This window comes from Microcebus murinus, chromosome X, assembly GCF_040939455.1.
Source record: "Microcebus murinus isolate Inina chromosome X, M.murinus_Inina_mat1.0, whole genome shotgun sequence".
In the NCBI taxonomy this organism is placed as follows: Eukaryota; Metazoa; Chordata; class Mammalia; order Primates; family Cheirogaleidae; genus Microcebus; species Microcebus murinus.
The window spans coordinates 96,942,938-96,966,791 of record NC_134136.1 but is presented as its reverse complement, the minus strand read 5'-3'; the positions used below and the strand labels follow the sequence as shown (position 1 = coordinate 96,966,791).

The 23,854-nt window shown below is 42.3% G+C and overlaps 1 protein-coding gene across 1 annotated transcript; it reads left to right on the top strand.

The window, feature by feature from the left end:
* The first annotated feature begins 18,602 nt into the window (after positions 1 to 18,602).
* Positions 18,603 to 19,134, top strand: SPC24 (SPC24 component of NDC80 kinetochore complex). Its single transcript, XM_075999513.1, is given in 4 exon segments — positions 18,603 to 18,664; positions 18,666 to 18,742; positions 18,745 to 18,791; positions 18,793 to 19,134. Coding segments are annotated over 4 exon segments (528 nt in total).
* The last annotated feature ends 4,720 nt before the right edge of the window (positions 19,135 to 23,854 follow it).

Below are 23,854 nucleotides of genomic sequence, written 5' to 3'. Positions count from 1 at the left end.
TACACTCTGTAAGATTTACAAAGAGATTTACAAAGTATCTCCCCAGAAAACATTTATTAATTACAAAGGGAAAAGCAGTAACTTTATGGTTACTGGCATATACCAGCTTAACCAAATGATCAAAGTTTACCCTGACTGTAATGAAGGTAACTGACAGCATGTGCCTCCTGATCCGAGGCACTAAGAAGGACTCAGCATCACTTCTGTGGGATTCCTGCCAAAAATGCATAATCTGAATCTAATCATGAGGAGCATCAGACAAACTAAAAGCGAAGGACAATTTATAAAATAACTAGCCTACACTCCCCCAAAAAAGTCAATGTCATCGAATACAAAGAAAGACTCAGGAATTATCCCAGATGAAAGGAAACGAAAGAAACTTGATAACAGTAGGCAACACATATTTTGGAATTTTTTGATTTTTGTTTTGTTTTGTTTGCTATAAAACACATTATTGGGACAATTGGTGAGATCTTATAAGGTATATAGGTCAGACTATATTATTCTATCAATGTTAATTAAGTGGTATTTTTTTTTTTTTTTTTGAGACAGAGTTGCCCGGGCTAGAGTGCCGTGGCGTCAGCCTAGCTCACAGCAACCCCAAACTCCTGGGCTCAAGCGATCCTCCTGCCTCAGCCTCCCGAGTAGCTGGGACTACAGGCATGCACCACCATGCCCGGCTAATTTTTTCTATATATATATTAGTTGGCCAATTACTTTCTTTCTATTTATAGTAGAGATGGGGTCTCGCTCTTGCTCAGGTTGGTTTTGAACTCCTGACCTCGAGAAATCCGCCCGCCTCGGCCTCCCAGAGTGCTAGGATTACAGGCGTGAGCCACTTGCGCCCGGCCGACTCTATCTTTTGAAGGTGCTGTGGCATGCATGTACACAGAGGGAAGGAATTGATAAAGACCTCTTTGGGGATCAGCTACCACAAGTGATAGCTATATGAGAGTATATAAAGAATTCTTGTCAAAGAGGTTTAACTAGAACCCTATCAAAAGGAAACAATCACATAAATCTAGATATAGACCTTTTACAACACATTGGGCTGGACTCAAAAAAATCTCAAAGTCCTAACACTCCGGAAAGCTGAGGCACGTGGATCATTTGAGGTCAGGAGTTCGAGACCAGCCTAAGCAAGAGGGAGACCCTGCCTCTACTAAAAATAGAAAGAAATTAGTCAAACAACTAAAAATATATAGAAAAAATTACCCGGGCATGGTACTGCATGCCTGTAGTCCCAGCAACTCAAGAGGCAGAGGCAGGAGGATCGCTTGAGCCTAGGAGTTTGAGGTTGCTATGAGCTACTCTGACGCCACGGCACTCTAGCCTGGGCAACAGAGTGAGACTCTGTCTCAAAAAAATAAATAAATAAATTAGACTTCTGCTACATCTCATTAATTAATAGACTAAGTGAAATAGCACACATATACAGTAAATATACATTTCTAATAGTACTTTGATAGCCACATTTTCAAGATATTTGGTTTCCTTTATATTCCTATGCATGCTGTTTTGTGCATTGAAAAACATTATTTTGAGAAGCCAGACCACCAAAGAGCCCCTAAGTTAAAAAAAAGTATTTATAATACTTGGACTGGGCCGGGCGCGGTGGCTCATGCCTGTAATCCTAGCTCTCTGGGAGGCCGAGGCGGGCGGATCGTTTGAGCTCAGGAGTTCGAAACCAACCTGAGCAAGAGCGAGATCCTGTCTCTACTATAAATAGAAAGAAATTAATTGGCCAACTAATATATATAGAAAAAATTAGCCGGGCATGGTGGTGCATGCCTGTAGTCCCAGCTACTTGGGAGGCTGAGGCAGGAGGATTGCTTGAGCCCAGGAGTTTGAGGTTGCTGTGAGCTAGGCTGACGCCACGGCACTCACTCTAGCCTGGGCAACAAAGTGAGACTCTGTCTCAAAAAAAAAAAAAAAAAAATACTTGGACTGGATGATCTCTGATTTTCAAAGTCCACTTTAGTGTGTATGCAGGATCTCTATTAGTCTCTCTGGAAGAATGGCTTATAACTTAGATAATTATCTCTGTGACAAAGCTGTACCAGCATTTTGATCATTTCATATTTGACTTGAAGTGCAAACCTTTAAAATCAACTTTTCAAATGAACTTTTGTATTAAAATTATTCTCTAATGTGTTTATAACTAAAAGTAGGAAAAATAGCACCAGAAAATCTGGGTGTGGTGGTGAACACCTGTTCTCCCAGCTACTCGGGAGCCTGAGTCAGGAGGATTGTTTGAGCCCAGAAGTTGGAGGCTGTAGTGTGCCATGATCGAACCTGTGAATAGCCACTGCACCTCAGCCTGGGCAACATAGCAAGACCCTGTCTCTGAAAAAACCCCAAAAGTACCAGAAACTGAAACAGAAAACCCACATCTTATTTTCATTTCTGTTTTCTGATTCTGAGATAGTCATTCAATGTCTCTGAACCTCATCGATAAACACATTTAGATGATCTTTAACATCTACAAGCTCTCTTTCCTGTCGTAACATTGTACACTTCTGGAATTTTCTGGCTTTCTGCTGAGGATTGTATCTTTAATGAATTCATTCATCTATTGGATATTGAGGTGGGAATAACTAAGCAGTTAGGCCAGGGGATTCTGGGAATATATTCCATAGAGTCATATTTAAGCTGGGTTTTGAAGGCTGAGTAGGAGTCTGTTCAGTGAGGAGAGGACAAGGATGTTCCAGGCAGGGAGGATACTGCCTAGAAAGGCCCAGTGTGCACAGGGCCCACAGTGCACTGAGAGGCTTGATACGGGTTCAAAGGGGCCCAGAGTATGGGCTCCTTAGCTTATAAGAAATGGGGACGGTGTCTAAACAGGGGAAGTAGCATGGTCAAGTTTGTGTTTTGGAAAAAGAACCCTGAGAACATGGGGGAGATTGAAATCAGAGAGATCAGTTACAAAGGAGAATACTGAGAAAGAAGAAAGAAAAAGAAAGAAAGAAAGAAAGAAAGAAAGAAAGAAAGAAAGAAAGAAAGAGACAAAGAAGACAAAGAAAGAAAGAAAGAAAGAGAAAGAAGACAAAGAAAGAAAGAAAGAAAGAAGAAAGAAAGAAAGAAGAAAAAGAAAGAAAGAAAGAAAGAAAGAAAGAACGAAAGAAAGAAAAGAAAGAAAGAAAAAGAATCTGTGCACACTCTTATTTCTACACATAGAATACATGCGTCCCTCCCCTTTGGAGATAACTGAAAGTACAAGCCATTTAGCGAGTACAAAATAAAGTCTTAGCCGGGCGCGGTGGCCCACGCCTGTAATCCTAGCACTCTGGGAAGCCGAGGTGGGCGGATTGCTCAAGGTCAGGAGTTCGAAACCAGCCTGAGCAAGAGCGAGACCCCGTCTCTACTATAAATAGAAAGAAATTAATTGGCCAACTGATATATATAGAAAAAATTAGCCTGGCATGGTGGCGCATGCCTGTAGTCCCAGCTACTTGGGAGGCTGAGGCAGGAGGATCGCTTGAGCCCAGGAGTTTGAGGTTGCTGTGAGCTAGGCTGACGCCACGGCACTCACTCTAGCCAGGACAACAAAGCGAGACTCTGTCTTCAAAAAAAAAAAAAAAAAAAAAAATCAAAATAAAGTCTGGCATCGCTGGGTAGTGTACAGTCCTCTCCATTAGGTCTAGATCTAGTGTCTCATAATCCAGAAATCTATATAATGATAGATCATTACTCCTTTGTCACTACTCAACATTCAGTATATAATGTAGAGCAAGAACAGGATATCCACAGAAAACTCCCATTTGGACAAGAGAACAATGGAAAGCATTCATCAGTCACTGGTGCATGGAAATGATAAAACCGTGCTGGGCAAGATGTGCACGGACTCCCTAGTAGTGAAGGAAGTTCTCCTGTAAGATCTTGGTTCTGCTCTCTGGGAAGAGCTCCTTTGTACGTGATCCTCCTTGAACCTTGGCCTTGTCCATTATTCTGTCATACCTGAAGTGGGCTGTGGAGAGTACATCTATGTGTCCTGACTTATTTGTCTATTGGTTCTACCAATTATAATGAAAGTCGTATTAATATCTCTCACTGTGATTGAGGATTGTCTTTCTTCTCCTTGAGGTACAATGTTTATTTTTTATATTTTAGGCCATATTATTAGTTTACATACAAATTTAAAATTGTCCTATCTTCCTGGTGAATGGAGCCTTTCATAAGAAGTGACTTGTTTTATTTTCAATAACGCTTTTTGCTTGAAGTTTATTTTGTGTGATGTTAATATGGCTATGTCAGCTTTCTCTTAGCATTGTGGGATAAATGTCATTTCTTTACTTTCTCTTTTTTTGTTTTTTTTTTTTTGAGACAGAGTCTCGCTTTGTTGCCCAGGCTAGAGTGAGTGCTGTGGCGTCAGCCTAGCTCACAGCAACCTCAAACTCCTGGGCTCAAGTGATCCTCCTGCCTCAGCCTCCTGAGTAGCTGGGACTACAGGCATGCGCCACCATGCCTGGCTAATTTTTTTGTATATATATTTTTAGTTGGTCAATTAATTTCTTTCTATTTATAGTAGAGACGGGGGTCTCGCTTTTGCTCAGGCTGGTTTTAACTCCTGACCTCGAGCAATCCGCCTGCTCGGCCTCCCAGAGTGCAATTTCTTTACTTTCTACCTTTCTTTATTCTTCTATTTTAAATGTGTCTCTTTAAATGGCACATAGTTTTGTTTATTTTCCATTTCATAATCTTTGTTTTCTCACTGGAAAATTTAGTCCACTTACATTCAGTATACTTGCCAATGTATTTGCATTTAAATCTACTATCTTATTATGCACTTTACCTTGTCCTGTCTGTTTTGAGTTTTTTCTTTCCTTCCTTCCCTTCTTCTGGACTGATGCATTTTCTCATTCAATTTAAACATCTCTTTTAGTTGAAAATAGTATATAGATCATAGCATATGATATATAGTATATAGTATATAGATATATACTATATATACTATATACTATATAGATATATACTATCTATATCTATATACTATATACTATATGGTATCTATATAGTATACTATATATACTATATCTCTATATACTATATAGATATATAGTATATAGTATATAGATCATATACTCTTCTTCTGTTCCTTTGGTGGTTATCCTAGAATTACAACATGTATGTTTCACTTATAAATATCTAATTTTAATTGATACCTTTCCTCTCCTCTTGGATAATGTGAGGAATTAAGAACATTTATCCCCATTTAATTTCTTCCCAAACCTTTATGCTATGATTGTCATGCATTTTATTTTATTTCACTTGATTTAATTTAATCTAATTAATTTATTTATTTTGAGACAGAGTCTCACTCTGTTGCCCTGGCTAGAGTACCCTGGTGTCAGCCTAGCTTACAGCAACCTCAAACTCCTGAGCTCAAGCGATCCTTCTGTCTCAGCCTCCCGAGTAGCTGGGACTACAGGCATGCGCCACCATGCCTAGCTAATTTTTTCTATATATTATTAGTTGGCCAATTAATTTCTTTCTATTTTTAGTAGAGACGGGGTCTCCCTCTTGCTTAGGCTGGTTTCGAACTCCTGACCTTGAGCAATCCACCTGCCTCGGCCTCCCAGAGTGCTAGGATTACAGGGGTGAGCCACTGAGCCCGGCCAATTGTCATGAATTTTAAATAAATTTTGTATCTATCTATCTATTTATTCCCACAGGGCATTATAATAATTATTTCACATAGTTAATACTGATTTAGATTTACCCAGTATCTGGAATCCCTTTGAATCTGTTTTGTTGTTCATTTTTCCTAGTGGTTCTTGCTCAAAGTTTTCTGTCCCTAATAGGCGTGGTTATCTTTAATTGTGTGCTGGACGCTATACATGAAAAATTATTTGTTGAAATAATTTGAGGCCCAGGTTGATGTTAGCTCTCTCTAGAGAGGATGTACATTTGCTTTTCCCAGGATCGCCTTAGTCCAGGTTCAAGATTTGAGATTTCCTGAGCAAGCCACTTCTAGTTCACCCTCCCTCCTGGAGTATGTGTGGGTATGAGATGAGGACGGTTTACCAGGTCTCCACCCTTGGCAGGTCCCGATATCGGACTTTTTTCTCCTTAGTTCCATGAGGTTTCTAACAAGACTGCTCACCCTCTCAGTTATCTCTTCAGGATCTGTTAATGACCCCAAGGCAAAAACAGTTCAGAGTGCCAAGCTCACCCCTCTGGACTTCCATTCTTTTCTGGATCTCATCCCAGTTATTTGTCATTATTTTGTTAGCTTTTTGATGCTTTCAAGAAGATGTTTAATATATTATTATGTTTAGCAGGAAGGTTGATTTTTTTTATTTTTATTTTTTTTTTTTTTGAGACTGAGTCTCACTCTATTGCCCAGGCTAGAGTGCTGTGGCGTCAGCCTAGCTCACAGCAACCTCAAACTCCTGGGCTCAAGCGATCCTCCTGCCTCAGCCTCCAGATTAGCTGGGAGTACAGGCATGCGCCACCATGCCCAGCTAATTTTTTCTATGTATTTTTAGTTGGCCAATTAATTTCTTTATATTTTTAGTAGGGAAGGAGTCTTGCTCTTACTCAGGTTGGTTTCGAACTCCTGACCTTGAGGGATTCGCCTGCCTTGGTCTTCCAGGGTGATAGGAGTACAGGGGTGAGCCACTGCGTCAGGCAAGGAAGGTTGATCTTTTTTATTTATTTTTTTTGAGACACAGCCTCACTCTGTTGCCCGGGCTAGAGTGCCGTGGCGTCAGCCTAGCTCACAGCAACCTCAAACTCCTGGGCTCAAGCAATCCTCCTGCCTCAGCCTCCTGGGTAGCTGGGACTACAGGCAGGCACCACCATGCCTGGCTAATGTTTTCTATTGTTTAGTTGTTTGGCTAATTTCTTTCTATTTGTTGTAGTAGAGACAGGGTCTCACTCTTGCTCAGGCTGGTCTCGAACTCCTGAGCTCAAGCAATCCTCCCACCTCGGCCTCCCAGAGTGCTAGGATTACAGGCGTGAGCCACCAGGCCCAGCCTGAAATTGGAAGTGTTACTTCTTTATAGCTCCTAGACTAATGTTTCTAAAGATGGGGCCTGTGGACCATGTGCATCAAAATCACATGTTATGCTTATTAAAAATGAAATTCTGAGGCTGCCATGTCAGACATCATTCAGAACCTATGGCACTAAAACCTAGGCATCTGCCTTTTTGATAGGTTCTTAGACCAGACTATGGTTATGAAGATTTAAGTTTGACAAATTTTGCCCCAAAGCTTTGCCTAGTACTCTTAGTAATAAGCATTCAGGGAATATAATTTGATTTGATTCTTGGTTAAAGGTCAGGTAGGGTAGAAGAAATCTGAAAACATACCCCAGTTGGAATTTGGTCAATATTGAAATCTCTTATCTCTCCACCATTTGAAAAAAAATCCTCCTTAATGCAAGATGAGCCCAAAGAAAAACTCTCAAGAACCAAACACCTACCTAGAGCCAAAGTCTAGTCCTCTCACAGTCACCTGTCTCAGGAGTAGTGTTCATTTTGATTGGCTGTGGCAGGTACTTCAATGTGCCTGTTTGTCACTAATGAAAAGTTTTAGGCCAGGCGCGGTGGCTCACGCCTGTAATCCTAGCTCTCTGGGAGGACGAGGCGGGCGGATTGCTCGAGGTCAGGAGTTCGAAACCAGCCTGAGCAAGAGCGAGACCCCGTCTCTACTATAAATAGAAAGAAATTAATTGGCCAACTAATACATATAGAAAATATTAGCCGGGCATGGTGGCACATGCCTGTAGTCCCAGCTACTCGGGAGGCTGAGGCAGGAGGATTGCTTGAGCCCAGGAGTTTGAGGTTGCTGTGAGCTAGGCTGACGCCATGGCACTCACTCTTGCCTGGGCAACAAAGTGAGACTCTGTCTCAAAAAAAAAAAAAAGAAAAGTTTTAGAAAGAAAATACCTAAAGATATCTTGACCCCAAATGCACTGGTGAATCTAATTATGAACCAGCCTCAAAAAATAAGGTCTGTGAAATGATAGCAATTATAAATAGTATTTTTCCCAATATTATTCTTTGTCAAAATAAGAAGTTCTTAAGGCCAGGGGTGGTGGCTCACGCAGGTAATCCTAGCACTCTGGGAGGCCGAGGCAGGAGGATCGCTCAAGTTCAGGAGTTCGAGACCAGCCTGAGCAAGAGTGAGACCCAGTCTCTACTAAAAATTAGAAAGAAATTAATTAGAGAATTGAAAAATATGTAGAAAAAATTAGCCGGGCATGGTGGCGCATGCCTGTAGTCCCAGCTACTCGGGAGTCTGAGGCAGTAGGATCACTTGAGCCCAGGAGTTTGAGGTTACTGTGAGCTAGGCTGATGCCACGGCACTCTAGCCTCCCGGGCAACAGAGTGAGACTGTGTCTCAAAAACAGAAGTTGTTAATACCATGTTGGTCTTCAACATTATTTTGAGATTTTACTGGCTCAAGAAATCTGTAGATCTCAGAATTACTGACTTACAGCTTCTCAAACCACTCCAGATTCCAATATTCCAGAAAGCTCTCGGCCTGCCTGCTAAAGTCTGTGAGAATAGCAGGCGAATCTGCATTCCACACTGTCAGGAACATGATTAATTATCTATTTGGATTAGCCAACAGACTCTATGTTCCTGTGTTTCTGCGACAGTTACTTAAATTTCTTAGCTTTGGTCATGCTTTTGAGTTACAATGCTTTCTCAAATGTTTATCTTTGCTTTCCTGCAGGAAAAAACAAAGCCAAGCAGTCGCTCAGCAACATCTTAGATATCTCATTTCTTCACCAACATTCAGTGTCTTAGATTTTATTCAGCTTTTAAAGGAAAAGCTTTGTGTGAGTTCTTGTGTTTTCCACAGCTGAATAACCTTAATATGGAAAGGTACTCATGTTACACACCATAGCCTTCAATAGAAAGTTTCAGAGAACTTGAGCTTTTTAATCAGATGATTTTGCTCTCTACTCAGAAAACAAAATTCTGCGGGGAACCTGCTATGTAGAGAAGGCTTTGTTCTATTGTAATATTCTTTTTCTCTTATTTCTCTCTAACCAAGAGAACACTTTTCAAAAACCATCTGAGTAGGGAGCTGTATTACAAATGAGCTGTTATGAGATTTTTTAAAAACCAGATCTGTTTTGGAAACTATTATCAGTTGGAGAGTGGTTTATATGTAAACTGTGCTAAATTCCTTACAGTGAAAGCAACTCTGAATATGCCTTATTGTTGCAATAATGTTTGTCACTTCAGGAACCTAACAGGCTAGCATACATTTAATGGCCTGTGGTAACTTATGTAACCTATGATGACTGAAAAATAATTATCACATGCCCTTATGGTTTCATTTAACCAGATTAATCTGCTTTGGTAATGGGATTGCTCAGGCCTACTTAAGTCTATCTAGATTATAATTCTAAGGAAAGGGTAATTTAAAAATATTTAAAATCTATAGCTTTAGAGAAAAATCACATATTTAGGGATTTTTTTTCTTTCCTATATAACTTTATTATTTTTTAAAATTTCAAAGTATTACCAGGGCACAAATGTTTCTGGCTACATGGATTGCTTTTGTAAGGCTTGAGTCAGGGTTAAAAGTGTGCCCGTTCCTAGTGGCAATCATAGCAGCAACAGAAATAAATAAATGGCACTTGATTAAATTAAAAAGCTTCTGCACAGCCAAGGAAATAATCAACAGAGCAAACAGACAACCTACAGAATGGGAGAAAACATTCACAAGCTATACATCCAATAAAGGACTAATAACTAGACTCTACAAAGAGCTCAAGCAAATCAGCAAGAAAAAAATCAAACAACCTCATTAAAAAGTGGACAGAAGACATGAACAGAAGCTTCACATATTTAGGTTTTTCAAGATACCCATTCACTTGGTCTCTAAGGCAGAAACCTGGACTTGCTTTAAACCCATCTTTTGTTTCTGTAGGCTCTTTATAAATCCATTCACAGCTCTTTTTTCCCATCGGCTCTCTGGGTTTGTGTTTGTTAAGGTGGGTGGGATGAATGTGATGTTTGACTAAGTTAAAAAAAAATTACCTAACACTTGGAAACAAGGCAAAAGGATGGCTCCTTGTCCTTTCAGCTTTTGGAATGAAGCTTTATTTAAAGACCTCTATCTCTAGGGCCCACCCAAGGATTATTCCGTTCTCTAGGAGAATGCACTGTTGCTTAAGGCCAGGCATGTTAACTTCGAGGTTTTTGTCCAGTAAAGATGCAAATGATTTCTGTGCAGAAGCGATAACCCCAAAGGTTATGGTTTTATTGCCTTGTTTACCCTCTAACTTAGCAAACTTATTTTAGCATGCTTTTCCTTTTTACATGCATAAACCCCTGTCTTTTGAATTCTCCTTTGTATCAGAGTTACATCCTGCTGGTTCCCCCATTAATACATAAAACTTGTGACGTGTGTTCTTTCTATATTTTCTTTTTTTTTTTTTTTTTTGAGACAGTCTCTCTCACTTTGTTGCCCGGGCTAGAGTGCTGTGGTATCAGCCTAGCTCACAGCAACCTCAATCTTCTGGGCTCAAGCAATCCTCCTGCCTCAGCCTCCCGAGTAGCTGGGACTACAGGCATGCGCCACCATGCCCGGCTAATTTTTTCTCTATATATTAGTTGTTCAATTAATTTCTTTCTGTTTATAGTAGAGACAGGGTCTCTCTCTTGCTCAGGCTGGTTTTGAACTCCTGACCTTGAGCAATCTTCTTGCCTCGGCCTTCCAGAGTGCTAGGATTACAGGCGTGAGCCACCGCGCCCGGCCTAGGGTCATATTTTTGAAAATTATACTTCGTCTCTATGAAAAAAAAAGAGATAGATCTCACAAGACACTCAAGAAAATGGGTATCTCATTATTTTAGTTCATCCAATCTCATCTCTCTGGGGAACACATTTAATAAGAATTAAACCAATGCATTTTGATTCCCACTTTAAATCTCATTTCCTGGTAGCTTTCCAACAAGTCATCAAGCTTATTGTCCAGAAAAGAAGGGACAGACAGGTACTGTCTACAACAGAGAGGCCATTTATCAGCTTTGAATTTGAAAGCTGATTTTTTTGCTCTTTTTAGCAAGACAACATATATAAAATCCAGGCTTTTTAGGCCGGGCTTGGTGGCTCACGCCTGTAATCCTAGCACTCTGGGAGGCTGAAGCAGGTGGATTGAGATCAGGAGTTCGAAACCAGCCTGAACAAGAGTGAGACCCTGTCTCTACTAAAAATAGAAACAAATTAATTGGCTAACTAAAAATATATACAAAAAATTAGCTGGGCGTGGTGGTGTGTGACTGTAGTCCCAGCTACTTGGGAGACTGAGGCAGGAGGATGGCTTGAGCCCAGGAGTTTGAGGTTGCTGTGAGCTAGGCTGATGCCATGGCACTCTTGCCTGGCCAACAGAGTGAGACTTTGTCTAAAATAAATAAATAAATAAAATTTAAAAATACAGGCTTTTTAGAGAAAGGGATTTCTAAATAACAAAGCTTCCTTGTTTTTTTTTTTTGAGACAGAGTCTCGCTTTGTTGCACAGGCTAGAGTGAGTGCCGTGGCATCAGTCTAGCTCACGGCAACCTCAAACTCCTGGGCTCAAGCAATCCTCCTGCCTCAGCCTCCCGAGTAGCTGGGACTACAGGCATGCGCCGCCATGCTCGGCTAATTTTTTTTTTTCTATATATATTAGTTGGCCAATTAATTTCTTTCTATTTATAGTAGAGATGGGGTCTCACTCTTGCTCAGGCTGGTTTCAAACTCCTGACCTCGAGCAATCCGCCCGCCTCAGCCTCCCAGAGTGCTAGGATTACAGGCGTGAGCCACCACGCCGGCCTCAAAGCTTCCTTTTTAATACATAGCCCTGTGTGTGCAGGATGAAAGGGAGGCCCCCACCCTCACCCCAGGCTGTAGAATAGAGGGAAAAGTATCCCATCCCTCTGGACTCTGTTCTAGGGAAAAGAAAGGGAGAATGCAATCTAGGAGGCAGGTTGCAGGACACAATTATCCTGATCCCTTCAGTCCAGGTGAAAATATTAGGGCAGGAAGTATGTTAGCTAGGTTGCTGAGAAAGCAGAGGGCCAGCAAGGGTATGGGTCTTGCTTTTCTTTTCTTTCTTTCTTTCTTTCTTTTTTTTTTTTTTTTACAAAATTGAAAACTTTTACTACATTATCAATTAAGAAAAAAACCTTTCAAGGCCGGGTGCAGTGGCTCACGCCTGTAATCCTAGCACTCTGGGAGGCCAAGGCGGGTGGATCACTCAACTCAGGAGTTTGAAACCAGCCTAAGCAAGAGCGAGACCCTCGTCTCTACTAAAAGTAGAAGCAAATTAATTGGCCAACTAAAAAAATATATAGAAAAAATCAGCCGGGCATGGTGGCACATGCCTGTAGTCCCAGCTACTTGGGAGGCTGAGGCAGGAGGATTGCTTGAGCCCAGGAGTTTGAGGTTGCTGTGAGCAAGGCTGATGCCATGGCACTCACTCTAGCCTGAGCAACAGAGTGAGACTCTGTCTCAAAAAAAATAAATAAAGTAAGATTTTTAACACAGATGGATCCTGCTTTTCTTTGAGAGGATTAACATCTGCCCTTTGCCACTATGAGGTCACGGAAGCCACACTCTTCCCTCACACATCCGGATGCCATCCTGGAGAGGAACAGAGGGAGGGGTAGAACTCTTAGTGGTTAAGCATTTAACTGACTCATCCAAGTAGAGACCATTTACCTACAAAGACATTTTAATATGGGATTGAATTAAGGTTAATAAATTGGACTTAATCTTGTCCTCCCTGCCCACTTCGACCTAGAAAGTGTGGGCTTGTAAAGTAAATGAGAGCAGAGATAAAAACGAAAGCCACAGTTTTCTTTGTCCAACCGAGTATGTTCTGAGTAAATGTGAAATGCTGCCACCTAAGTATTAGGTCATTAAGAATGAAATGTCTGATTTCCTTAAGTACTAGGCTTAACAGTTGATATCTCTGACATTTCACTTTGACATGTCTTGTTCTATTTTTATTGTGAGGGTACATCCTCATTCTTTCATATGCATGGTTTTTGGCTTGTGATTATTGTAAGCTTTTTCAGCGGCAAAAGAAACAGAGAGAGAGAGAGAGAGAGAGAGAGAGAGAGAGAGAGAGAGAGAGAGGGGCCAAACAACATGGCTTTATTTTTTTATTTTTTATTTTTTATTTATTTTTTTTTGAGACAGAGTCTCGCTTTGTTGCCCAGGCTAGAGTGAGTGCCGTGGCGTCAGCCTAGCTCACAGCAACCTCAAACTCCTGGGCTCAAGTGATCCTTCTGCCTCAGCCTCCCGGGTAGCTGGGACTACAGGCATGCGCCACCATGCCCGGCTAATTTTTTTATATATATATCAGTTGACCAATTAATTTCTTTCTATTTATAGTAGAGACGGGGTCTCGCTCTTGCTCAGGCTGGTTTTGAACTCCTGACCTTGAGCAATCCGCCCGCCTCGGCCTCCCAAGAGCTAGGATTACAGGCGTGAGCCACAGCGCTCGGCTCAACATGGCTTTATTGAGTGCTCCCGGGTGAGGTTCGTAGATCCCAAGGAGGGGGCCAAGAAGTCGCGTCCATTGCCTGGGCTAGAGTGCCGTGGCATCAGCCTAGCTCACAGCAACCTCAAACTCCTGGGCTCAAGCAATCCTGCTGCCTCAGCCTCCTGAGTAGCTGGGACTACAGGCATGCGCCACCCTGCCTGGCTAATTTTTTTAAATTTTTTTTTTTTTTTTTTTTTTTTTTTTTTGAGACAGAGTCTCGCTTTCTTGCCTAGGCTAGAGTGAGTGCCGTGGCGTCAGCCTAGCTCACAGCAACCTCAGACTCCTGGGCTCAAGCAATCCTCCTGCCTCAGCCTCCCGAGTAGCTGGGACTACAGGCACGAGCCACCATGCCCGGCTGATTTTTATATTATATATATTAGTTGGCCAATTAAATTCTTTCTATTTTTATGGTAGAGACGGGGTCTCGCTCAGGCTGGTTTTGAACTCCTGACCTTGAGCAATCCGCCCGCCTCGGCCTCCCAGAGTGCTAGGATTACAGGCGTGAGCCACCGCGCCCGGCCTAAATTTTTTTATTTATAGTTTAGTTGCCCAGCCAAATTTCTTTATTTTTAGTAGAGACGGGGGTCTCACTTTTGCTCAGGCTGGTCTTGAACTCCTGAAATCAAGCAATCCTCCCACCTCAGCCTCCCAGAGTACTAGGATTATAGGCATGAACCACCACGGCCAGCCTCAAAAAAAATTAAGGTTGTTTCTACTTTTTTGCTTGTTGATTAATTTACCTATAGCAAATTATTTCCCTAGGATCGACTATTAGAAGTGGAATTTCACGCCTGTAATCCTAGCTCTTGGGAGGCCGAGGCGGGTGGATTGCTCAAGGTCAGGAGTTCAAAACCAGCCTGAGCAAGAGCGAGACCCCGTCTCTACTATAAATAGAAAGAAATTAATTGGCCAACTGATATATATATAAAAAATTAGCCGGGCATAGTGGCGCATGCCTGTAGTCCCAGCTACTCGGGAGGCTAAGGCAGAAGGATCACTGCAGCCCAGGAGTTTGAGGTTGCTGTGAGCTAGGCTGACGCCACGGCACTCACTCTAGCCTGGACAACAAAGTGAGACTCTGTCTCAAAAAAAAAAAAAAAAAAAAAAAAAAAAAAAAAAAAAAAAAAAAAATAGAAGTGGAATTTCTGGGTAAATATCTTTGATTACACCAATTTATAAAATTTTGCTTAATTTCTTTTCTTATGCTGTTATAATCATGCAGTGAATAAAGTTTCATATACTGTTTTATTTTTTAATAAAGATATTTCCCCATGTTATCACATGTTCCATAAAAACAAATTTTAATATCTTTATAAGGACATAAAGTTGAGTTAAATTAGTCAATTTAATCCATTTATTCCATTATCTTGGTTGTTAGATAGTTAGGTCGTTTCTAGTTATTCACTGTGGTAAATCACACGTTTAGGAACATCTCTTTGTAGAAAGCCTAGTATATATTTAGGATTATCACTTTAAGATAAATTCCCAGAAGAGGAATTACTGCCTCAAAAGGCATGGACAGTTTTGAGTTTGGTGATAAATACTGATAAGTTGCTTTCTAAACTAGTTATAGCAATCTACACTGTAATGCATCATGTTTTATCATGACAAATCATGAGCTAGATATTAGAACAGCCTGATGGATTGCAGAACACTCTTGCTTAGAGATGTTTAAACAAGAATTTAAAAAATTCCCTTTCTGTGTTCCAGGTCAGACTTTCAAAAATATAAGACAGGTTTATGAACTCTCAATTAAAAAGAAGAGACATCTAAAACACCAGGCAGGGTAACATGAACTTAGTGTTCTTTATCATTTTTCTTATATCAGATCTTAGATTTGGATAATGACTTTCTAAGTGAAATGTTTTCACATTCTCTCTACAAGCAAGCACTTAAGTGTCTATTCTATGGGCAGGAAAGTACTGAGGCACACTGAAAGTTTCTTTAAGTGACTTTCCTATAGCCATATAATTTATACCGAACTCACATCTATGGTCCACGCCTTAGGGAGGACTCTAGGCAATGTTAGTAACATTCAGATTCACCTTAAGATACACTAGATATAAAACAATGTTTTTAAAAAGAGGGCACAGCAGAAAGAAAGGCTCCATCTAAGTTCTATTTTTGTGTGAAAGAAAATACTATCACATCAAAAAGAGGAATTCCTCATACAAAACAGATGGTACATACAAGCTAGACTTCAACCTAATAATTTGTAGTTTATAAGAATCAAGGCTGACTTCAACAGTTGAGATGACTTTGAAATGATGACAATTTATTCTTTCCTCTGCAGGAATTCTAATGAAAAAAGAACCTGTTTGTGTTGTATTTTAGACATCAAGGTGCTTGGTGTAGAACATCGTTTCTTAACCCTGGCACTATTGACATTATGGGCCTGAGCTTGCTTTTTTTTTTCTTTTTTTGAGGCAGTGTCTCACTCTTTTGCCCAGGCTAGAGTGTCGTGGCATCAGTCTAGCTCACAGCAACCTCAAACTCCTGAGCTCAGGCGATCCTCCTGCCTCAGCCTCTCAGGTAGCTGGGACTATAGGCACGCACCACCGTGCCCGGCTAATTTTTTCTATTTTTAGTTGTTTGGCTAATTTCTTTCTATTTTTAGTAGAGACAGGGTCTCACTCTTGCTCAGGCTGGTCTTGAACTCCTGAGCTCAAGTAATCCTCCTGCCTTGGCCTCCCAGAGTGCTAGGATTATAGGCGTGAGACACCCGCACCTGGCCCTGAGCTTGCTTTTCTGTGTGGGGCTGTCCTGTGCATTGTGGGATGTTTGGTAACATCCCAGGCCTCTTCCCATACACACCACTGACACCACTCCCCCAAGTTGTGACAACCAAAAATGTCTCTAGCACTGCCAAATGTCCTCTTGGGGACACAATCATCCTGGCTGAGAATCCCCGATGTGGTACATAAGGTGTGTTTAATTTTCTTGAATAAGCCCTGTTATGTCCAGATCAATGACGAATGAAAAGGATGGAAAGCTTAGACACTGATGTCCTTTAACAGATATTATCATATAAATTTAACTTTTTTTTTTAACATTATCTGATACATTTTGAAAAAAATGGATGTCTTATCTCAGAAAATAAATGGAAAAGTAAAATGGACATCAATTGATAAGTATAAAGTATCCTAAATCTGTAAAATTGAATGTAATCTAAAATTTTGATGAAGATGGTTTTCTAGCATAATACTGGGTAGAATCAATGGATTTGTTCATTTGTAATTATCTGTGAATAACAAAATTTTATCAGCAAATGGCTTTTCCTAAGTTATTAAGTAAAATACAAGGTAAGAAATCTGGGTTTTCTAAGCCATTACAGAAACAATTTCAAAGATACTTTGTTCATGAATTCTGCTTTCAATCTGGAAAATTTACATGGCATTTCAAATAGGACAATTTAAAACTCCCATTACTATCAGAATAAAGGACACATTTGAATCGGAATCCTTGAGAAAAACATTGACTAAATAAGACTGACAGTCTTGTCTTTCCCCTTAAAATGTATTTTATTTTATTTTTTTAATTATTATTATTTTTTATCCTCCTCCTTCTCCTCCTCCTCCTTTAGCCCTTAAAATGTAAAGCACTTGTTTCTGGATTTTATTCTAATAATTGTGCCAATAAATTTAGCCAAAAAGACTTTGCAATATGGATATTTTCACACATAAGGTAGTATGTCTTTTCTTGTACATGATGAACAACTTTTTCTGATCCTGGGATAACTGAGACCTGCCAGGGCAACCCTTGGGGGCCTAAACTGGCAAACTCCCTTTGTCTCAATGTTGTAAGGATTTTATTATATGCTTATGCTTAGTAACATGTCGTCCCAATATCTGAGGGAAAGTTAGTAAATGTTTACTAAAATATTTTCCTTCTGGACTATATTTAAAACCTCATTGAATCAGTTAAGAAGCTTTCAGCTGTGAGTAAGGACATCCAACTCTAAGGAATATATTCAACAGATAGTGGTATTGTCTTACCTGACAAGCTTTTAGAAGTCCATCGTCCCAAGTTAGACAGTGTCATTGGTGACTCAGGCTTTTTCTTTCTTTCTTTCTTTTTTTTTGTTGAGATATAGTCTCACTCTGTTGCCCAGGCTAGAGTGCCGTGGCGTCAGCCTAGCTCACAGCAACCTCAAACTCCTGGGCTCAAGGGATCCTCCTGCCTCAGCCTCCCAAGTAGCTGGGACTACAGGCATGCGCCACCATGCCCGGGTGATTTTTTCTATATATATATTTAGTTGTCCGGCTAATTTCTTTCTATTTTTAGTAGAGACGGGGTCTCGCTGTTGCTCATGCTGGTTTCGAACTCCTGACCTTTAGCGATCCTCCCGCCTCGGACTCCCAGAGTGCTAGGATTACAGGCGTGAGCCACCACGCCAGGCCTGCATCTGGTTTTTTAAAAAATAATTTTATTTTGAAATAATTTGAGACAACATTTTCAAGAAGAGTACAAAGAACTCCCTCATACCCTTCACCCAGACTCAACAATTGTTAATGTTTTGCCACATTTGCTCTATTATCTCTTTCTCTCCGAACCGTTTGAAAGTAAAGTAAGCTTCAGGCTGGGCGCGGTGGCTCACGCCTGTAATCCCAGCACTCTGGGAGGCTGAGGCGGGCGGATCGCTCAAGGTCAGGAGTTCGAAACCAGCCTGAGCAAGAGCGCGACCTCGTCTCTACTATAAATAGAAATAAATTAATTGGCTAACTAAAAAATATATATATACAAAAAAATTAGCCGGGCATGGTGGCGCATGCCTGTAGTCCCAGCTACTCGGGAGGCTGAGGCAGGAAGATTGTTTGAGCCCAGGAGATTGAGGTTGCTGTGAGCTAGGCTGACGCCATGGCACTCACTCTAGCCTGGGCAACAAAGCGAGACTCTGTCTCAAAAAACGAAAAAAAACCAAAAAAACAAAGTAAGCTTCAAACATCATGCCCCTTTAGTCTGTCAAGGAGGAAAAAGTTTTCTTCTACTCAGTTAGGTTATGTCCTTGGAGGCCGGCAAATGAAATAGATTAGACAGATTAGCAAGAAAAGGAACAGGCATGGGAATTCAGAAGGCAATGTGACTCAAGGGGGCTTATGGAGTCATGGTGGCCTTCCGCGACATAGAGGAGGTGAGCCAGGGACTGCTCAGCCTGCTGGGCGCCAACTGCGCAGGCGCAGTAGCGGCGAGTGCGGGAGCGCCATGAGCAGGTAGCGCAGCGGCTGCTGGAGACGCATGGCGCCGAGCAGAAGTGGCCCAGAATCTTCTGGACGTGAAGGAGTGGGAGCACCAGGGGGGGAGCAGAGCTGCAGCAGCTGGAAGCCGAATTTCAGAAGGCCGGAGAGGAGGACGCGAGACTGAAGGGCGGCCTGGAGCTCAAGGAGATGGAGGCAGGTCTCGAGAGAAAGAAGTGGGAAGTTGACGAAGACATGACAGTCACGATCCCTTCGGCCGTGTATGTGGCTCAGCTTTATCGCCAAGTTAGTAAAATCGAGTGGGATTACGAGAGGGACCCAGGGATGATCAAAGGCGTCCATCACGGCCCCAGCATCGCCCAGCCCGTCCACCTGGACAGCACCCAGCTGTCCAAGCAGTTCATCAGCGACTTCTGGAGCATGGTGGACACCAAGTGGTAGCCCGGAGTGTCGTCGCCGTGTCTCGCACACAGCGGGACTCTTCTGTGGTGGGATCGGTTTAAAATGAAATGTTTATCTGTAGATGGTTTTATTTTTTTCCTATTCAAACTGGATTTCTTTTTCCTTTAATTTTGGCCTCAGCTCCTGGACGTGGGAAACTGCCTTAGCCGTGCTAAGCCTGTGACCTCAAATCTGTGGCAACGCACCACAAATACCGCCACAGTATTCAGTGACAGATCCCAGGTATTTGTCATTTTTGATGCAAGCTCAGCCCCTTTTTATTCATTCAGGGAGTCTCTTTGAGTGCCGCGGTGTGCCCAGAACTGTGCTGGGTGCGAGAGACACAGATGCAAGTGACAAGGATCCTCCTTGGTCCACAGGGAATTCAACACAGAAGCAGACGCCACCCTCAAGTCGGAGAGGGGTCCAGATTGTGACAGGCCCCAGCTGGAGAGCGTGTGGGCTGCAGGGAGACCAGAGCAATGTTTGTGATGGGAATTATAAGGTGTTGCTCATTTGGAGAAGCAGTGAAGGGCGGGTAGATTATGGGATGTCCATTCTGAGGAATCTCCTGCAGCCGTGGAATCCCACTCTGCCTGCACACACAGCCCACCCACTCCTCCATCTACTGCAACCTGGCTCAACTTCCCTTACCACACTGGGGCTGACCTCAAGACCACCTATGAATAGGCTGGGTGCGGTGGCTCACGCCTGTAATCCTAGCACTCTGGGAGGCCAAGGCGGGAGGATCGCTTAAGGTAAAGAGTTTGAAACCAACCTGAGCAAGAATGAGACCCCGTCTCTACTATGAATAGAAAGAAATTAATTGGCCAACTAAAAATATATAGAAAAAATTAGCTGGGCATGGTGGCACATGCCTGTAGTCCCAGCTACTCAGGAGGCTGAGGCAGGAGGATCGCTTGAGCCCAGGAGTTTGAGGTTGCTGTGAACTAGGCTGACGCCACAGCACTCTAGCCCGGGCAACAGAGTGACACTCTAAAAAATCACCTATAAAGTCTTCTAGAGCCCACAGATATTTTTCAGTCCTCATCCTATGTCACTTCGCTCTCAGCAACATCTCACATTAATTGACATTCCCTTCTTGATACATTCTCTTCCCATTCTCTAATACTAAATTCTCTTATTTGCTTCCTAATTTTCTGAAGAAGCCCTTTCTCAGTTTTCTCTTGGTTTACTTTTCTTTCTTTCTGTCTTTTTTTTTTTTTTTTTTTTTGAGACAGGGTTTCACTCTGTCACCTGGGCTAGAGTGCTGTGTCATCAGCCTAGCTCACAGCAACCTGGGCTCAAAAAATCCTTCTGCCTCAGGCTTCCAAGTAGTTAAGACTACAGTCATGCACCACCACGCTTGGCTAATTTTTTACTTTTTTAGTTGCCTGGCTAATTTCTTTCTATTTTTAGTAGAGATGGCGTCTTACTTTTGCTGAGCCTGGTTTCGAACTCCTGACCTCAAGTGATCCTCCCACCTCGGCCTCCCAGAGTGCTATGATTATAGACTCCTCTTTCTGCACTTTTTAAAAACTAAATACTGGTATTCCTGAGATCTCTATGCCGGGACCCCTTCTCTTTCCTTTTTGTTCTCCTGCATTCTTGCCAGACTGTATCTCCCTCCAAGGGCTCAATTATGTATTGGGGTGCATCAGCTCATACATGATATCTCCAACTAATTTCTCTTGAGTCCCAGGCCTGTACCTCCAACTGCCTACTTGCCATCTTCACTTGGAGGTCTCTCAGGCATTCAAACTGAAGAGTTCCAAATTGAGCTGCTCCTTTTTTTTTTTTTTTTTTTTTTTGAGACAGAGTCTCGCTTTGTTGCCCAGGCTAGAGTGAGTGCCGTGGCGTCCTAGCTCACAGCAACCTCAAACTCCTGGGCTCGAGTGATCCTTCTGCCTCAGCCTCCCAAGTAGCTGGGACTACAGGCATGCGCCACCATGCCCGGCTATGAGCTGCTCCTTGTTTGGTGTTCCCTAGCTCTGTTAATGGCACTGCCACCATTTATTTTATTTTATTTTATTTTATTTTATTTTATTTTTTTTTTTGAGACAGAGTCTCGCTTTGTTGCCCAGGCTAGAGTGAGTGCCGTGGCGTCCTAGCTCACAGCAACCTCAAACTCCTGGGCTCGAGTGATCCTTCTGCCTCAGCCTCCCGGGTAGCTGGGACTACAGGCATGCGCCACCATGCCCGGCTAATTTTTTATATATATATCAGTTGGCCAATTAATTTCTTTCTATTTATAGTAGAGACGGGGTCTCGCTCTTGCTCAGGCTGGTTTTGAACTCCTGACCTTGAGCAATCCGCCCGCCTCGGCCTCCCAAGAGCTAGGATTACAGGCGTGAGCCACAGCGCCCGGCCTATTTTATTTTATTTTTTGAGACAGAGTCTTACTGTGTTGCCCGGGCTAGAGTGCCGTGGCATCAGCCTAGCTCACAGCAACCTCAAACTCCTGGGCTCAAGCAATCCTCCTGCCTCAGCCTCCGGAGTAGCTGGGATTACAGGCATGCGCCACCATGCCCAGCTAAGTTTTTCTATATGTTTTTAGTTGACCAATTAATTTCTATTTGTTTTTTTTTTAGTAGAGACAGGGTCTCGCTCTTGCTCAGGCTGGTTTCGAATTCCTGACCTTGAGCAATCTGCCCACCTCGGCCTCCCAGAGTGCTAGGATTATAGGCATGAGCCACCACGCCCGGCCACTGCCACCATTTATTAAATAATTGTCCTGTTGATTCCTTGTGGAAGCAAATCTACACCTAACCATTGAATACAGTGGATTCTACTTTTGAGTTTGTCTTTTCTCTTTTGATTCCTACTGCCACCGCTATGTCTAGATCACCATCATTTCTTGCTGAAGATTACAAAAATAGTCTCCTAATCAATTTCTTTGCTGCCAGCTTTGTTTCCCTCCTATCCATGCTTTACCTTCAGCCAAGGTGATCCATCCAAAAGGCAAATCTGATTACACCACTCTCTTCTTAACATTTTCAATGACTTCCCATTTGCAATGAGGCTAAAGTCTACACTGTCCTTAACATTTTCTAAGACTTGGCAACTGTTAACCTTCTTAGCTTAATCTTTTGCCACTCCATGCTTGCAACATTTAGTGGTGCTCAGCACATATTATTGGTTTAAAATTAAATGGCATTGTTTTCTTACAAAAACAAAAGAGAAGAATCATCTTATTCACTGCTGTATCCCAAGAGCCTAGAACAGTGCTTGGCACGTAACAGGTGTGCAATAAACATTTGTTAAATGAAAGACTGTATGTATCAGTTCTAGTGATTGAAGAATGAAGATGAGCAAGAAAAATCGAATGTTTTTAAACCAATAGGCGTCTCTTAGTGTAACATGTTTGCAAGAGTCATATACTGTAAAATTTGTCAAGTTTAAAAACCAATTACAGGCTGGGTGCAGTGGCTCACGCCTGTAATCCTAGCACTCTGGGAGGCTGAGGCAGGATTGTTCAAGGTCAGGAGTTCGAAACCAGCCTGAGCAAGAGCGAGACCTATCTCTACTCAAAATAGAAAGAAATTAATTGGTCAACTAAAAATATATAGAAAAAATTAGCGGGGCATGGTGGCACATGCCTGTAGTCCCAGCTACTCGGGAGGCTGAGGCAGGAGGATCACTTGAGCCCAGGAGTTTGAGGTTGCTGTGAGCTAGGCTGATGCCACGGCACTCACTCTAGCCTGGGCAACAAAGTGAGACTCTGTCTCCAAAATAAAACAAAACAAAAACAACCCCAATTACAGTGGCCTCAGAAGAAAAGGATTTTAGGCAGTGCATCTTGGGTTGACGTAGCTATGGCGGCTTGTGTCCTTTCCTTCTGTGTCCACCACCTGCCCGCAGCCTTCGCGTCGCTGCCTTGGGTCCCCATGTTAGCCACGGCCTGGCCGCTCAGCACTGCTCTGTGCCCTGCGGGGACCAGGACAGGGCCTGGGGCTTCGCAGCCAGCCTCGGTGCTCGTGCAGGTTCCAAGTCAAGTTACACAGTTGTGCCAACAGTATAGTGACGTTCCCCCTTTGACATTAGAGGGACTCAAGGACTGTGTTCTTTATGTCTTGAAACTCTATGACAGGATTGACCTAGAGAAGCTTTCAGTAAATTCTCATTTTTTTTTTTTTTTTTGAGACAGAGTCTCACTTTGTTGCCAGGCTAGAGTGAGTGCCGTGGCGTCAGCCTAGCTCACAGCAACCTCAAACTCCTGGGCTCAAGCAATCCTCCTGCCTCAGCCTCCCGAGTAGCTGGGACTACAGGCATGCGCCACCATGCCCGGCTCATTTTTTCTATATATATATTTTTAGTTGGTCAATTAATTTCTTTCTATTTATAGTAGAGACGGGGTCTCGCTCTTGCTCAGGTTGGTTTCGAACTCCTGAGCTCAAATGATCCTCCCGCCTCGGCCTCCCAGAGAGCTAGGATTACAGGAGTAAATTCTCATTTTATGAAAGACCTGGGTTTAGACAGTTTGGACCAAGTGGAGATTATCATGGCCATGGAAGATGAATTTGGGTTTGAAATTCCTTATGTAGATGCGGAAAAGTTAATGTGTCCACAAGAGATTGTAGATTACATTGCAGATAAGAAGGATGTATATAAATAACATATCAGACCCTCTTGCTTCACGGAGAGAAGATTCAGGTGATACTGGGGAGTGTCTGGACATGAGAACGCATTTTGGCATTATTGCTGACTTTAACAGAGTAAT